This window comes from Lampris incognitus, chromosome 19 (genome assembly GCF_029633865.1).
Source record: "Lampris incognitus isolate fLamInc1 chromosome 19, fLamInc1.hap2, whole genome shotgun sequence".
NCBI lineage: Eukaryota > Metazoa > Chordata > Actinopteri > Lampriformes > Lampridae > Lampris > Lampris incognitus.
The window spans coordinates 35,789,223-35,804,948 of NC_079229.1; the positions used below are offsets into that span (position 1 = coordinate 35,789,223).

The 15,726-nt window shown below is 47.5% G+C and overlaps 1 protein-coding gene across 2 annotated transcripts in view; it reads left to right on the plus strand.

The window, feature by feature from the left end:
* Positions 1 to 6,872: 6,872 nt before the first annotated feature.
* LOC130129561 (melanoma receptor tyrosine-protein kinase-like) overlaps positions 6,873 to 15,726 on the plus strand; it is a 32,094-nt gene continuing 23,240 nt past the window's right edge. For both annotated transcript variants that reach the window (XM_056299140.1, XM_056299139.1), the window contains exons 1-7: positions 6,873 to 6,968; positions 9,698 to 9,905; positions 10,981 to 11,115; positions 11,641 to 11,709; positions 13,764 to 13,882; positions 14,655 to 14,796; positions 15,362 to 15,478. In XM_056299140.1, the coding sequence (XP_056155115.1) occupies positions 6,888 to 6,968; positions 9,698 to 9,905; positions 10,981 to 11,115; positions 11,641 to 11,709; positions 13,764 to 13,882; positions 14,655 to 14,796; positions 15,362 to 15,478 (871 nt within the window). In that variant the 5' untranslated portion in view covers positions 6,873 to 6,887. The remainder of the gene's footprint in view (positions 6,969 to 9,697; positions 9,906 to 10,980; positions 11,116 to 11,640; positions 11,710 to 13,763; positions 13,883 to 14,654; positions 14,797 to 15,361; positions 15,479 to 15,726) is intronic.

Genomic DNA, 15,726 nt, shown 5'->3' on the forward strand with positions numbered 1-15,726 from the left:
CTCTTTTCTATCTGTGCTTTACTCTGCCTCTCTCTTTCTATCTGTCTTTTACTCTGTGTCTCTCTTTTCTATCTGTCCTTTACTCTGTCTCTCTCTTTTGTGTCTGTCCTTTACTCTGTCTCTCTCTTTCTATCTGTCCTTTACTCTGTCTCTCTCTTTTCTGTCTATCCTTTACTCTGTCTCTCTCTTTTCTATCTGTCCTTTACTCTGTCTCTCTCTTTTCTGTCTGTCCTTTACTCTGTGTCTCTCTTTTCTATCTGTGCTTTACTCTGCCTCTCTCTTTCTATCTGTCTTTTACTCTGTGTCTCTTTTCTATCTGTCCTTTACTCTGTCTCTCTCTTTTGTGTCTGTCCTTTACTCTGTCTCTCTCTTTCTATCTGTCCTTTACTCTGTCTCTCTCTTTTCTGTCTGTCCTTTACTCTGTCTCTCTTTTTTCTGTCTGTCCTTTACTCTGTCTCTCTTTTTTCTGTCTGTCCTTTACTCTGTCTCTCTCTTTTCTGTCTGTCCTTTACTCTGTCTCTCTTTTTTCTGTCTGTCCTTTACTCTGTCTCTCTCTTTTGTATCTGTCCTTTACTCTGTCTCTCTCTTTCTATCTGTCCTTTACTCTGTCTCTCTCTTTCTATCTGTCCTTTACTCTGTCTCTCTCTCTGTCTGTCCTTTACTCTGGTAACTGAAGAGTCGTCGGTTCGATTCTCGGCTCCTCCTTGCAACAATGCCGAGGTCTCCCTGAGCAAGACACTGAACCCCTAACTGCTCCTGACACACTGGTTGTTAACGTGCATGGTGGACACTGCCGTGTGTGTCTTTGTGTGTGTGTGTGTGTGTGTGTGTGTGTGTGTGTGTGTGTGTGTGTGTGAGGCATTAATCGTAAAGCATGAAAAAGCGCTATATAAATACAGTTCCATTACACACACACACACACACACACACACACACACACAAAGACACACACACACGCAGGCAGGAAAACAGGGATAAAGAGAGACAGACAGGGAAGAGGGAATGAAGGAGGATGGGGTCAGACGGACGCAGGAAGAGCAGTCCTGGATGGAGGGATTTGGGGAACAGAGGAGTGGATGACGAGAGAACATGCAGAGGGGAGGAGGAGGAGGAGCGGGGAGCTGAGGGAATGAATGCATGAATGAAAAGAGTGAGAGATAAAGAAGTTGGAATGATGGGACAGAAAGGAATGGGGGGGGGGTTGACCAGAGGGAGGAATGTGTGGGAGAGAGTGGATGATGGAGGGGGAGAAGGAAGAAACGAGAGGGGAGAGAGAGGGTGATTGTTTCTGTGTGTGTGTGAGAGAGAGAGAGAGAGAGAGAGAGAGAGACAGACAGAGAGAGAGACTTAACTAGACTAGACTAGACAAGGTCTGATGTGGTTCTGGCGTGGACCTCTTAAGGGTTAAAATGGTGGAGAGAGGGGCGGGAGAAAGAGAGAGACTTACTGTGTCACCGGAGGAAGAGCGAGGAAGTTTTTAATGTGCGTGTTCAGGCAGATTCATGAAGTAATGACATATTTTGCACTTTACAGGAAACGTGTGTGTCTGTATGTGTGTGTGTGTGTGTGTGTGTGTGTGTGTGTGTGTGTGTGTGTTAGAGGGAGAGGGAGAGGGAGGTTGTGTGTATCGTGTGTTAATGAGTTTCATTTTGTAAACGAGGGATTGTTTGCATGTACGAGTGTGCTTGTATAAGTGTTTTTTTACCATCTTTGAACTGTCATGAGAGAGGGGGGGAGAGAGGGGGGGAGAGAGGGGGAGAGAGGGGGAGAGAGAGTTATAGAAAACAGGGGAAAAAAGCTGAGTTTGTTGCACCCAGATGTGAAACGATCCCATCGAGACCTCAGCCAATAGACTGAAGACACTGTGAGTCATCAGCCAATCAGAGGCCAGCATCCGGGCTGCAGCTGTGTTGTTTCTGTGACATCACAGCGGGGAGCCAGCCAATGGGACTGTGAACGGGGGGGCAAGGTCCCGGCCGGAGGTCCACTCTGTGAAAATGACCCGGGTTCATCTGATTTCAGTAAAGTAAGAACCTTCAGTTTTCAGACTTGCAGTGCAGTCTTCAGCTGGCCATGTGAGCACCGTAACGGCTACACGGACAACATGGCTACGAGCGAACAACAGAAAAGCACTTTGTAATATCTGAGTAAAGGTTGATCGTTTTAGTCAGTAGTTGTTCAAATGATAACACTTTATAAACCACTTCCTCCATATTACACACATTATGGACATATTTGGGAGCACGGTGGTCCAGTGGTTAGCGCTGTCGCCTCACAGCAAGAAGGTCCTGGGATCGAACCCCGGGGTCGTCCAACCTTGGGGGTCGTCCTCTGTGTGGAGTTTGCATGTTCTCCCCGTGTCTGTGGTGGGTTTTCTCCAGGTGCTCCGGTTCCCCCACCATCAGAAAGACATGTGTGTTAGGGTCTGTAGTCCTGTCTGTGGCCCTGACCGAGGCAGGGCGAGACGAGCTGGAGTTGGTCCCCGGGCGCTGCACGCCGGCTCCCACCGCTCCACGCCGGCTCCCACCGCTCCACGCCGGCTCCCACCGCTCCACGCCGGCTCCCACCGCTGCACGCCGGCTCCCACCGCTCCACGCCGGCTCCCACCGCTGCACGCCGGCTCCCACCGCTCCACGCCGGCTCCCACCGCTCCCCGCCGGCTCCCACCGCTGCACGCCGGCTCCCACCGCTCCACGCCGGCTCCCACCGCTCCACGCCGGCTCCCACCGCTCCACGCCGGCTCCCACCGCTCCCCGCCGGCTCCCACCGCTCCACGCCGGCTCCCACCGCTCCCCGCCGGCTCCCACCGCTCCACGCCGGCTCCCACCGCTGCACGCCGGCTCCCACCGCTGCACGCCGGCTCCCACCGCTCCTAGCTACACGGCTAGGATGGGTTAATGCAGCACGTGATTTCCCTACAGGGATCAGTAAAGTAGACCGCTCTCTCTTCAGTGTTCGGGACTTACGGCCGTATCGGCCACGTCAGCCGACAAGACACACGTTATGTTTTATTTTAGTTTCATTTTGTTTATTTCATGCAGCTTTACCATCGTTGCTCGAAGTGTGTGTACAACGAGCAACGAAACATGGAACCGCATCTCTCAGAGGGGCGAGCAGACATTATGCACTCCTAATACTACTTTTAATACTACCACTGACACTAGTATTAATACTGTTGATAGTATGATATGTTATTTACACAGGACGGGTAAAGAGATTTGTACCAGGCAACACTGACGTGAATAGAGTCCTGCAATTTAAACAGACAAAATGAACGCTACAGTTATTATATTACACACTATTTTGTATTGCATTGTTCATTCATTCACTCATCATCAGCCACTTCTCCGGGGTCGGGTCGCGGTGGCAGCAAGCTAAGTAGGGCACTCCAGACGTCCCTCTCCCCAGCAACGCCCTCCAGCTCCTCCTGGGGGATCCCAAGGTGTTCCCAGGCCAGATTGGACATGTAGTCTAGTCCCTCCAACGAGTTCTGGGGGATCCCAAGGTGTTCCCAGGCCAGATTGGACATGTAGTCTAGTCCCTCCAGCGAGTTCTGGGGGATCCCAAGGTGTTCCCAGGCCAGATTGGACATGTAGTCTAGTCCCTCCAGCTCCTCCTGGGGGATCCCAAGGTGTTCCCAGGCCAGATTGGACATGTAGTCTAGTCCCTCCAGCGAGTTCTGGGGGATCCCAAGGTGTTCCCAGGCCAGATTGGACATGTAGTCTAGTCCCTCCAGATCCTCCTGGGGGATCCCAAGGTGTTCCCAGGCCAGATTGGACATGTAGTCTAGTCCCTCCAGCGAGTTCTGGGTCTACCCCAGGGTCTCCTCCCATTTGGACGTGCCCGGAAGACCTCCAAAGGAAGGCGTCCAGTAGGCATCCTAATCAGATGCCCAAACCATCTCAGCTGGCTCCTTTCGACATGATGTCCGAGCTCCTCACCCTGTCTCTAAGGCTGAGCCCAGACACCCTACGGAGGAAACTCATTTCAGCCGCTTGTATCCATCCGCGATCTCACCCTTTCGGTCACTACCCAAAGCTCATGACCATAGGTGAGGGTTGGAAGGAAGACTGACTGGTAAACTGGTATACTGCCCTGTATGTGTTAAAACCATAACCCAAGATAAAGTTAGATTTACAGAACACGACGCTCTGAAGCAGATTTTGTGCGTTTCAGAGCCACCCAGCAGAAGGACTTGCGCAGAAATAGAACTCAGACATTTTAGCTCGTCGCATTAGAGACAGTAAACCAGTGAGACATGAAATTATTTTTACTATAAATTTGTCTCAGACCACATAAACGTCCTTTGATGTGGCTTAGGGAAATGGGCCTGACCTTCTGACCATCACGTGGCCCGCGGGGCCCTGCTGCTCCTGCTGGGCCCTGTCTGGCGTATATGGCTTGACGTTCTCTCGGGTTTGATCTGATTTACTTTGCCGGGGCTCTGACGGGGAAATTCACTTTCCCAGCCGACGTTTGGGTCGCCACGGTTGGCTCTGGGTTCAAACGCCGCCGGACGGCTTTCGGCATTTGTTTGTTGGTGTCCCGTAAATCGCGGCGCTCTGCTCTACTCGAGAGGATGGATTCTAAACCGCCCATCAAAGAGGAAACAAGTTCAGCCGAACTAAATCAGGAAGAGGACTTCAAATGGGTTCCAGAGAGAGATCATCGTTTGTTATGACAAGGAGCCGTCCGCAACGTCCCTTTCCCACCACTCGTTTATCCTGCAACCCGCTTCAGTTTGATGTTCTCTTTCTTTTCTCTAGCTTTCTCCCATTTATTCTTCCCTTCTCTCATTTTTCCATTGATTCTTTCTTCAGTTCTTTCTTTCCTTCTCTTTTTCTCTTCCTTCCTTCCTTTCTTTCCTCTCATTCTATCCCTCTTCCTTCCTTCCTTTCTTTCCTCTCATTCTATCCCTCTTCCTTCCTTCCTTTCTTTCTTTCTTTCTTTTGCTTTTTCCGTCATTCATTTCCTCTTTTTCTTCCTTTCTCTAATTTTTCCATTGATTCTTTCTTCAGTTCTTTCTTTCCTTCTCTTTCTCTCTTTCTTCCTTCCTTTCTTTCCTCTCATTCTATCCCTCTTCCTTCCTTCCTTCCTTTCTTTTGCTTTTTCTGTCATTCATTTCCTCTTTTTCTTCCTTTCTCTCATTCTCCCATTGATTCTTTCTTCAGTTCTTTCTTTCCTTCTTTCTTCCTTCCTTTCTTTCCTCTCATTCTTCCTTCCTTTGTCTCATTATTCTTTCTTCAGTTCTTTCTTTCTCTTTTTCTTTCTTTCTTTCCTTCTCTTTCTTTGATTCTCTCTTTCTTCCTTTCTTTCATTTTGCTTTTTCTGTCATTCGTTCTTTTACCTTCCTGTCTCTCATTCTTTCTCTGTGTCTTTGTGTCTCCGTCTCTTTTTCCTTTCTGTCTGTCTGTCTGTCTGTCTGTCTGTCTGTCTATCTGTCCTTCTTTCTGTCTGTCTCTCTTCCTGCCGTTCATTCCTCCCGTACAGACCGCCGTGGCTGCCTGGCTAATGGGTTTCCACAGGAGTAAGCCAGAAGAAAAACAGCCTGTGGTTGACCAGACCTCAGCTGCAGTTCAATAGATGTATAGAAGTGTAAATTGTTATAAATGACCTCATAAAAAAGATCAATAAGTAAAAATCAATAGAATAAAATACAGCGCTTGTGATTTGTAGAGCTGAGGTCATCCATCAGTCAGACGCCTCAGGGAAGACAGTCTTCTCCAGATGGAGAGAGACAGAAAAACATGTCAGAGTATGGATCAGAGCGTTAATAGAGCCGGTGAATATAAATGAGTTTATTTACTGTTGTGTAGCCGTGACGTCAGTGTTGCTGAGTCTGTTAAGCTGCTGTTTAAAGTACACAGGAGGACGCTCTGACACTACATTGCTGTAAATAATAAGGAACAGCATGAGAACTATGATAGGCCCCAGAATCCCGCGACCCCAGTGGGATAAGCGGCTTGGATAATGGATGGATGGATGGATTGATGGATCGATGGATGGATGGATGGATGGATGGATGGATGAGAACTATGTGAGCTACCAATTAACACTTTAATCAACATTACAAATGATAGTTCAGCCTTTTAGTTTGTCAATCCTAAACTCCTCCCTTGAATGGTCGTCTGTAGTTTTCTGTCATCTGATTGCTTTGTTTATACTGTTTACTGCTGGGACACACTTTAACCAGTCAAGTTGTGTATTACTTTGTTTGTACTGTTTACTGCTGGGACACACTTAAACCAGTCAGGTTGTTTATTACTTTGTTATTACTGTTTACTGCTGGGACACACTTAAACCAGTCAGGTTGTTTATTACTTTGTTTGTACTGTTTACTGCTGGGACACACTTTAACCAGTCAGGTTGTTTATTACTTTGTTATTACTGTTTACTGCTGGGACACACTTTAACCAGTCAGGTTGTTTATTACTTTGTTATTACTGTTTACTGCTGGGACACACTTTAACCAGTCAGGTTGTTTATTACTTTTTTATTACTGTTTACTGCTGGGACACACTTAAACCAGTCAGGCTTCATGTAATGATTCTTAACTTATCAGAAGCTGATTGGTTTTCTGACACAGTTTATTTATGTTGACAACCTGGAGGAGAGTTTAGTCACATTTTCACCACAGCAGCAGTTCTGATACTCTGGGTAACTTTACATCATTCGAGATTGAAAAACGTGATTTTCATTGACCTGAAAAAAATAAAGAAACAGGAATTACGTCTGAGGATTTCACTTCCCATGTACTTAAAATGGATCTTTTTCTTTTTCCTTTTCTCAACGTCTGTCTGTGTGTCTGTCTGTCAGTATGTAAAGGGATCAGTAACCAGCTGACCCAGTTGGGGACGTTTGAGGATCATTATGGAAACTTGGTGCGGATGTACACCAACTGTACGGTGGTGCTGGAGAACCTGGAGGTGACGTACACACAGGAGTACCACGACCTGTCCTTCCTCAAGGTACGCTGTGTGTGTGTGTGTGTGTGTGTGTGTGTGTGTGTGTGTGTGTGTGTGTGTGTGTGTGTGTGTGTGTGTGAAGGGGTGAGTTGGAACTGGAGAGGGAGAGATAAGGGAAAAAGAAAGAAAGGGTAGTCTGTTCCACCGGGCAGATACCCTGGTCAAGTGGTGTAAAGGCTCTTTACAGGTTTAGGTTTTGGGGATAAATGTGGATTTTTAGGCATTTCCCCTAAGATAAGCAATTATGTATATCAAAAAATAGAATAAAAACTGTCCTCAATAAACTTGGATGTGTAAGATGTTTTTACCCAAACAGAAGAAAAACTTGAGAGAATGGGAGCAGCGCTTCTGACTGCGAAGTCCTGAGGGTTTATCCACAGTACAGCTGAGGGGTTAGATACAAGGTTAAGTTAAAGGATAACTGTGTGGGTTTGTTTGTTTTTTACAACCTGTATCTTATTTTGGTAGTTTTTTTCTTCCATCGTAAATATCAGTTATGAAGTCATTTTACTCACCAGCTTCATCTTGTAGATGTTGGACACGGACCACCGCTGGACTCAGCTTTACAGGGGTGTCTTATGGGACAAATGAACAGGAGTCTTTAAACAGCAAACCCCCCTAGTGTGTCAGTCAGACTATGTCCATGACTGTCCATCATCTATGACTTCTCTGTTGTGCTGGCCGGCTAGTTTATGGATGTCACTACTACCTACGGTGAGTATAGGCAGCTACTTCCTGCAGGCTGAACCAGGAAGTGGATCATTAACATCATCCACTGTTGACCATGTTGGACATCTCACATCATAACTTTTAACTTTCACTTCCAAATACCTGGTTAAACTGGACTTGTTGGACCATGTCTGACACGCCTGTTCATTTGTCCCACAAGACACCATTGTAAAGCTGAGTCCAGCGGTGGTCCCCTGTCCACCATCTACTAAATGAAGCCGGCGAGTAAAATGAGTTCATAACTGATATGATATGATATGATATTATAGATATGATATGATATATATGATATGGTGGTAAAAAAGGCATAAGGGAATCAATGAAATGCGTATGCAGTGGTCCATCCTCATGGTAGATATGGACGTGTGTACTGTCTTTTCCCATCACGGCTGTTTATTTATGAATCGAGGCAGTGACCACATTAAGCGGTGGTTTTTAACCACGTGCCATACGTTTTCATTCCATCTGATCTGACTCATTAAAACGTGGGATAGAAGATCTGGGTTCACTTTTTCCTTTCATGACACGTGGTTGTCGAGACAGAATGTAAGCGCCCCCTACTGGGTCATACGAGCACTGCAAGTTACGAGGTTTCTCTTCGTCGCTCCTCTCCTCTTATTCTCCGCTGACTGTTTGACGGACATCATCTTGTTTGATTGTCCACCCAACACCCTCCTGCAAGGGAACGAGCTGGCTGTCCAAACCATTAACACCGAGGAGACAGGAGGTCGTTTGGGAAATTGTCTTCCCAAGTTTCCTTGTGAAGAATGAACCCGAGGAAAACATGAGGACAGAGACACCTTGTAGAGGCTTCATTCCTCACGTAGTGGCTCAGTTTCCCAGCTGATTTAAACAATAATGGAATCACAGTTCCCAAGTGTAGAATGCAGTCATTCATTCGCTTTACCTGCTTAATCCAATTCAGAGTCACAGGGGTTGCAGTCTATCCCAGCACGCACTGGGTGGAAGGCAGGGAGACAGACACCCAGACAGATCACCAGTGTCTATCGCAGGACACTCTCTCTCTCTCTCTCTCTGTGGTCCTGTTCATACCTAGTAGCATTGAAATGCATCTTGGGTGATTGGGTCACAACTGACAAAAAGTGGTGTGAACACATCCAAGACAGATAGAGAATCCATCTGTTATCCAAACCGCTTATCCTGCTCTCAGGGTCGCGGGGGTGATGGAGCCTATCCAACACCTAGGGACAATTCAGTACGGCCGATTCACCTGACCCACATGTCTTTGGACTGTGGGAGGAAACCGGAGCACCCAGAGGAAACCCACGCAGACACGGGGAGCACATGCACACTCCACACAGAGGACGACCCCCAAGGTTGGACTACCCTGGGGCTCAAACCCAGGACCTTCTTGCTGTGAGGCGACCGCGCTAACCACTGCACCACCGTGCCGCCCCAGATAGAGAATCTGATACCCAGCCCACATCCAGAGGTGGTCAGAGACGCTTGTGACCAAATTGGTAATATAATGTGAACGTGTTTCCTTACTTATGGCTCACCTTCATCATCTGTGTAAGTGGAAATACGCATATCGCCGCACGCCATTGTTGCTGTTAAAATTATGAGTCAACTCCCGATCAAAACATTTGGATAGGTGACTGCTCAGTCTGTCTGCTCAGGTGACTCAGCCGTACTAAATTGTCCCTAGGTGTGTGTGTGTGTGTGTGTGGGGGTGTGGGCCCTGTGATGGCCTGGTGGCCTGTCCAGGGTGTCTTCCCGCCTGCCGCCCAATGACTGCTGGGATAGGCTCCAGCATCCCCGTGACCCTGAGTAAGGATAAGCGGTTTGGATAATGGATGGATGAATTTATTATGACCAGGGACCCTGGATTTGTTCCACCTCCCCGTACCTGGATCCTCTGTTATTTTGTCGTTTGATCCTTTCTGCAAATTAGATGTCTTATATGTCCATTAATAAACAGGGATGCACATGATTCACACTAAAAGATGGCTGATGATTGGCCTATCCTCTACTGTCTCCAGTCTATCGAGGAAGTGGGTGGATATGTTCTCATTGCCATGAACAAGGCAGCCAAAATCCCGCTGGTCAATCTGAGGCTGATCCGCGGACACACACTCTACGAAAACCAATACGCGCTGGCGGTGATGTCAAACTATAACAAAAACCACACTTCCGTCACACTCAACTACACCAGTGGACTGAAAGAATTACAGCTCAGTGGACTGACAGGTATGCACACACACAGACACACACACACACACACACAAATGAGCAACATACACGCACACACTCATACACAAACACACAAACATATTCATACATATAAACATGTGACATACACATATGGGGGGCCGTGTGGGCCATAAGTCTCAGTTTACACTCTGTGACACAATATCAAACCCCCTCACTTTTTGTTTGTGTGTGAGAGAGGGTAGCTGAGAATTCGGTTTCCAGTGTGGGAAGATGGCGGTGCAAATTCACGTTTGCGGCGGCCTCACCCAGTACCGTCCATGCAGTGTCTTTGTCCACGTCTGTGTCTAAGTTTTTTCTTCGTTTGATGGCTGGGAGAGCTGGCGTTGGATCAGTCGAGGGAGCTTGGTCTGTTATGTCCTGTGGGCCCAGGGACCACGGCCCTGCCTAGAGCTGCGCCCAAGGAGGTAACACTGAGGGCGGTCTGACAGGATGCGGAAGCGAGGCAGGCTAAGCTAACTGCTAGCCCATGCAGACCGGCAGTTCCGATAACACTGAGGACGGTCTGACGGCGGCCTCACCTAGCCTTGACTGTGTTTTTGGTGTCGTCATGTGGAGTGCAGGAGGTGTGTCGAAGGTGTCTGGGTGGGAGAGCTGGGGTTGGATTGGCTGAGGGAGCCTGGTCTGCCGCGTCCTGTGGGCCCAAGGACCACAGCCCTGACCGGAGCTGTGCCCGGAGAGGAAACACCGAGGGGGGGTCTGACAGGACGTGGAAGGCTAAGCTAACTGCTAGCCCATGCAGACTGGCAGTTCCGATAGTCATCCTGGCTGGCGTTCGTTCTCCTGGACAGGGATTTTTTTTTGTTTTGTTTAGATATATATGTGTTAGTTTGGATATATGTGTTCTTGTGGTTTTTGTCTTTGTGTTGCACTGCTGTGGGCTGGGGGAAACTGTGTTTCCGACAAAGTGTTTCTGATTCTGGTTTCTGGTTCTGAATTATGGCCTATACGGCCTCTCATACACAGACAAACATTCACACACACTCAGACACACATATTAACACTCAAACACTCACGCAGATTATTCTTAGAGTTGTTCTCTTTTCTCGGTCAGAGATACTGAAGGGAGGGGTGAAGATGGCCCACAATCCTTTGCTGTGTAACGTTGACACCATCCAGTGGTTGGACATTTTGGACAAAGCAAGCAATCCCAGAACATTCTTCAAGACTGAAACCTTTCCCCGCATCTGTACGTATGGAGACTATTGTAAATGTACTATTAATATTAGTCACATTAGATGAACATGTCTTTTGGGGTTACAATCCAAACACTTTTCTGTCCCACCAACAACCTAATTGGCTGATTCAACTGCAGCCAAAAAGACAGTTTGAAGAGCTGTTTGAACCCAAAAGACACTTCTTATTTCATGTTTTGTTGACATCTGTGTACTAGAAAGTTCCACCACTGAAATGACTGGAGCTTATATTTCAACCCCGTCTAACTGGTCTCAGGCTATTTCAGCCGTCCAAACTTTAATGTAAGCTCTCGTGTAATCTCGTCTGTGGTGTCGTTACTTTTCGAGGTCTCCTTTCATTTTGAAGAAAATTTATCAAAAATTTATCAAAATACTTCACATTAAAACACAACAGCCAGAGTCCTGCTCACCTCCTAACCTAAACGTGGCGTGTGTGTGTGTGTGTGTGTGTGTGTGTGTGTGTGTGTGTGTGTGTGTGTGTGTGTGTGTGTGTGTGTGTGTGTGTGTGTGTGTTTCAGGTCAGAAGTGTGATCCCAGCTGTTTTAACGGGTCTTGCTGGGCAGCCGGACCGGACCACTGTCAGACATGTAAACCTCCTCCGTCCGCATGCACATAATCACCAGTCGACTCATCTTTCTGTCTATCTGTGTATTTATAATATGCCTCTTTTCCACGACATGGTACCGGCTCAACATGACTCTCGTTTTCAGTTCCTGGAAAGTACCGGCATTTTGGTAACTGTTACCACTTTTCTGGTACCACCTTTGTCAAGGTTCCAAAAAAAAAAAAAAACTGGAGCGGGTACCAAAATCAGTGCAGACTTCTGATTGGTCAGAGAAACGCGTCAGTGCGTCATTTTGCGTGACTGCGTCATCATTGCGCGCATGTGATTTCGCCCGGCATTTTGAAATACCGACGCGGTTGAAGCGGCGTTTTCTTAAAAGTACATTTTGAAATTGAAAAAAAGGGGGGGGGGTGCCGAAAATCCAGTGACACTGAGGGGGTGCTGTTACGGTAATGGAAAACGACACAGAAGCGAGTCGAGCCGAGTCGAGCCGAGCCGGTACCATGTAGTGGAAAAGGGGCATATCTGTCTGTCTGTCTCCCTCTCTTTCCGGCGCTCTCCATCGCCATCTACATATACATTTCTCCATCTCAATATCTCCCACTTTCTCCAACTATCAATTTATTTCTCTGTCTGTATATCTGTCTGTCCGTCTCTCTTTCTCATCTACATGTCTCTCCATCTTTACATAGCTCTCTTTCTCCAGCTACACATCTATTCCTGACTCAGTCTGTCTTTCTGTCTGTATCTCATCTGTATATCTGTTTCAGATTTGTATGGAAAAAACAGATAAAAATATACTTAAAGATGAGCCAAGCTGTGTCTCGATATCTCTGCCTCTCAGTTCGGTGTCATTTCAACTCAAAAGCACTTTGTCATGTACTACAAAAGTTCCGAATGGATCTGGGGTTCTGTGTTGGAAGATCCAGGTGGGTGATGAGTAGGGATCGTCGTCAGTGGTTTTGATCCAGGTGGGTGATGAGTAGGCATCATCAGTGGTTTTGATCCAGGTGGGTGATGAGTAGGGATCGTCATCAGTGGTTTTGATCCAGGTGGGTGATGAGTAGGGATCGTCATCAGTGGTTTTGATCCAGGTGGGTGATGAGTAGGCGTCATCAGTGGTTTTGATCCAGGTGGGTGATGAGTAGGGATCGTCGTCAGTGGTTTTGATCCAGGTGAGTGATGAGTAGGGATCGTCAGTGGTTTTGATCCAGGTGGGTGATGAGTAGGCATTGTCAGTGGTTTTGTTCCAGGTGGGTGATGAGTAGGCATTGTCAGTGGTTTTGATCCAGGTGGGTGATGAGTAGGGATCGTCGTCAGTGGTTTTGATCCAGGTGGGTGATGAGTAGGGATCGTCGTCAGTGGTTTTGATCCAGGTGGGTGATGAGTAGGCATCGTCAGTGGTTTTGATCCAGGTGGGTGATGAGTAGGCATCGTCAGTGGTTTTGATCCAGGTGGGTGATGAGTAGGCATTGTCAGTGGTTTTGATCCAGGTGGGTGATGAGTAGGCATCGTCAGTGGTTTTGATCCAGGTGGGTGATGAGTAGGCATCGTCAGTGGTTTTGATCCAGGTGGGTGATGAGTAGGGATCGTCGTCAGTGGTTTTGATCCAGGTGGGTGATGAGTAGGGATCGTCGTCAGTGGTTTTGATCCAGGTGGGTGATGAGTAGGCATTGTCAGTGGTTTTGATCCAGGTGGGTGATGAGTAGGCATCGTCAGTGGTTTTGATCCAGGTGGGTGATGAGTAGGCATCGTCAGTGGTTTTGATCCAGGTGGGTGATGAGTAGGCATCGTCAGTGGTTTTGATCCAGGTGGGTGATGAGTAGGGATCGTCAGTGGTTTTGGCTGTGTTTCCTGCAGCAGCTGGTCAGACGGACCGAGTCAGTGATGCTATAATCTGCTGCTGCGGTGATGCTGCTACGCATCATAACGCCACATGAGCGCGGCACGTAGAGGCAGATCCTTCTCACCTTTACATGGTAGCAGACTCACAAACCTGGAACAGGGTTTAGTCAGCTGTGTTAAAATCAAAACCCTCTCTCTGTCTGTCTGTCTCTCTCTCTGTCTCTCTCCCAGTCACCAGACTAGTTTGTGCGGAGCAGTGTTCCAGACGTTGTCGTGGTCCCCGACCCAGTGACTGCTGTAATGAGCACTGTGCTGCAGGTTGCATCGGACCCAGACCCACCGAGTGTCTGGTCAGTGTGTGTGTGTGTGTGTGTGTGTTTCAAAATTTACATTTTCCCCCCCTTTATTCCCCAATTGTATCCAGCCAGTTACCCCGCTCTTCCAAGCCGTCCTGGTCGCTGCTCCACCCGCTCTGCTGATCCGGGGAGGGCTGCAGACTACCACATGCCTCCTCCCACACATGTGGAGTCACCAGCCGCTTCTTTTCACCTGACAGTGAAGAGTTTCACAAGGGTTGTGTAGCACATGGGAGGATCACGCTATTCCCCCCAGTTCCCCCTCCCCACCCAAACAGGCGCCCCGACCAACAAGAGGAGGCGCTAGTGCAGCGACCAGGACACATACCCACATCCGGCTTCCCACCCGCAGACACAGCCAATTGTGTCTGTAGGGATGCCCGACCAAGCCGGTGGTAACATGGGGATTCGAACTAGCGATCCCTATGTTGGTAGGCAACGGAATAGACCGCTACGCTACCTGAAATGCAAAAAATTTATTTTTAAAAAATTACTGTTAGAAACATGCCACGTCAGCACCCACACACACACACACATTTCACTATTTCTCTCTGTGTGTTTCTTGCACTCTTTCCTCTTTATCTTTATTAATTAATTAATTAATTAATTCAGATTTCTGTGATGGCCATTGGGCTTTCTTTTGTATGTTTTGAAGTAATGGAGGGACTACTGTTATCATACAGAAGTGTCCGTGCTGTTCCTTGATAAATAAATACAAACTGTGTGTGTGTGTCATTCTCTCTGTCTTTCCGTCTCTCTCTCTCAGGCCTGCAGGGATTTTAATGATGAGGGGACGTGTAAAAACACTTGTCCTCCTCTGATGCTCTACAAACCAAACAGCCACCAGCTGGCCGTCAACCCCCACGCCAAGTACACCTTCGGGGCGACCTGTGTGAAGTCCTGCCCACGTAAGACCTCCTCTGTGTGGGTCCGTCCACCCATCAGCCCCCATGTCAGGCTCACTGTCCAGATTCTTGTCCGTGGTTGTTAGACGGGCTGTGGGCGGACGAGATGGCTGATTGTTTCTGATTTCCATTAGCCATGAAAACTCCTTTAAATGAAGTGATATATTTTACCTTAACTCAAGGATAGATAGATAGATAGATAGATAGATAGATAGATAGATAGATAGATAGATAGATAGATAGATAGATAGATAGATAGATAGATAGATAGATAGATAGATAGAATCATAATGGGCCATTTATTTGGTTATCTTATTTCCTTTAGAGGGATATCCATTTGTCCTTGGTTACTTTATTACCTGCAGTAGGAACCAGATTATTATATTACTGTCACATACTGGAGGATTACCGTTACTTCTGGGATTACCTCTGCTTGCTGGGATTGTTATTGTGTTTTGAATTGTGATTTTTGACACTACCGTTACTTTAGAGGATTACAATACCTTTTGGGATTGCTGTGTTGTTATTGTGTGTGTGTGTGTGTGTGTGTGTGTGTGTGTGTGTGTAGATAACTATGTGGTCACGGACCATGGGGCGTGCGTGAGGACCTGCAGCTTGGGAACCTACGAGGTGGAAGAGAACGGAGTCCAACGCTGCAAAAAATGTGACGGACCCTGTCCCAAAGGTAGAGAGACGCAGAGAGAGAGACACAGTGAGAGAGAGAATGAGAGAGAGAGAATGAGGGCGAGAGAGCAAGAGAGAAAGAGAGAATTAAAGCGAGAGGAGGGGAGGTGTGTGTGTGTGTGTGTGAGTGTGTGTGTGTGTGTGTGTGTGTGTGTGTGTGTGTGTGTGTGTGTGTGTGTGTGTGTGTGTGTTTTTCCAGTTATGTGCCAGTATGACACACACAAACAGAATACAGAAAGACGGGCTGGA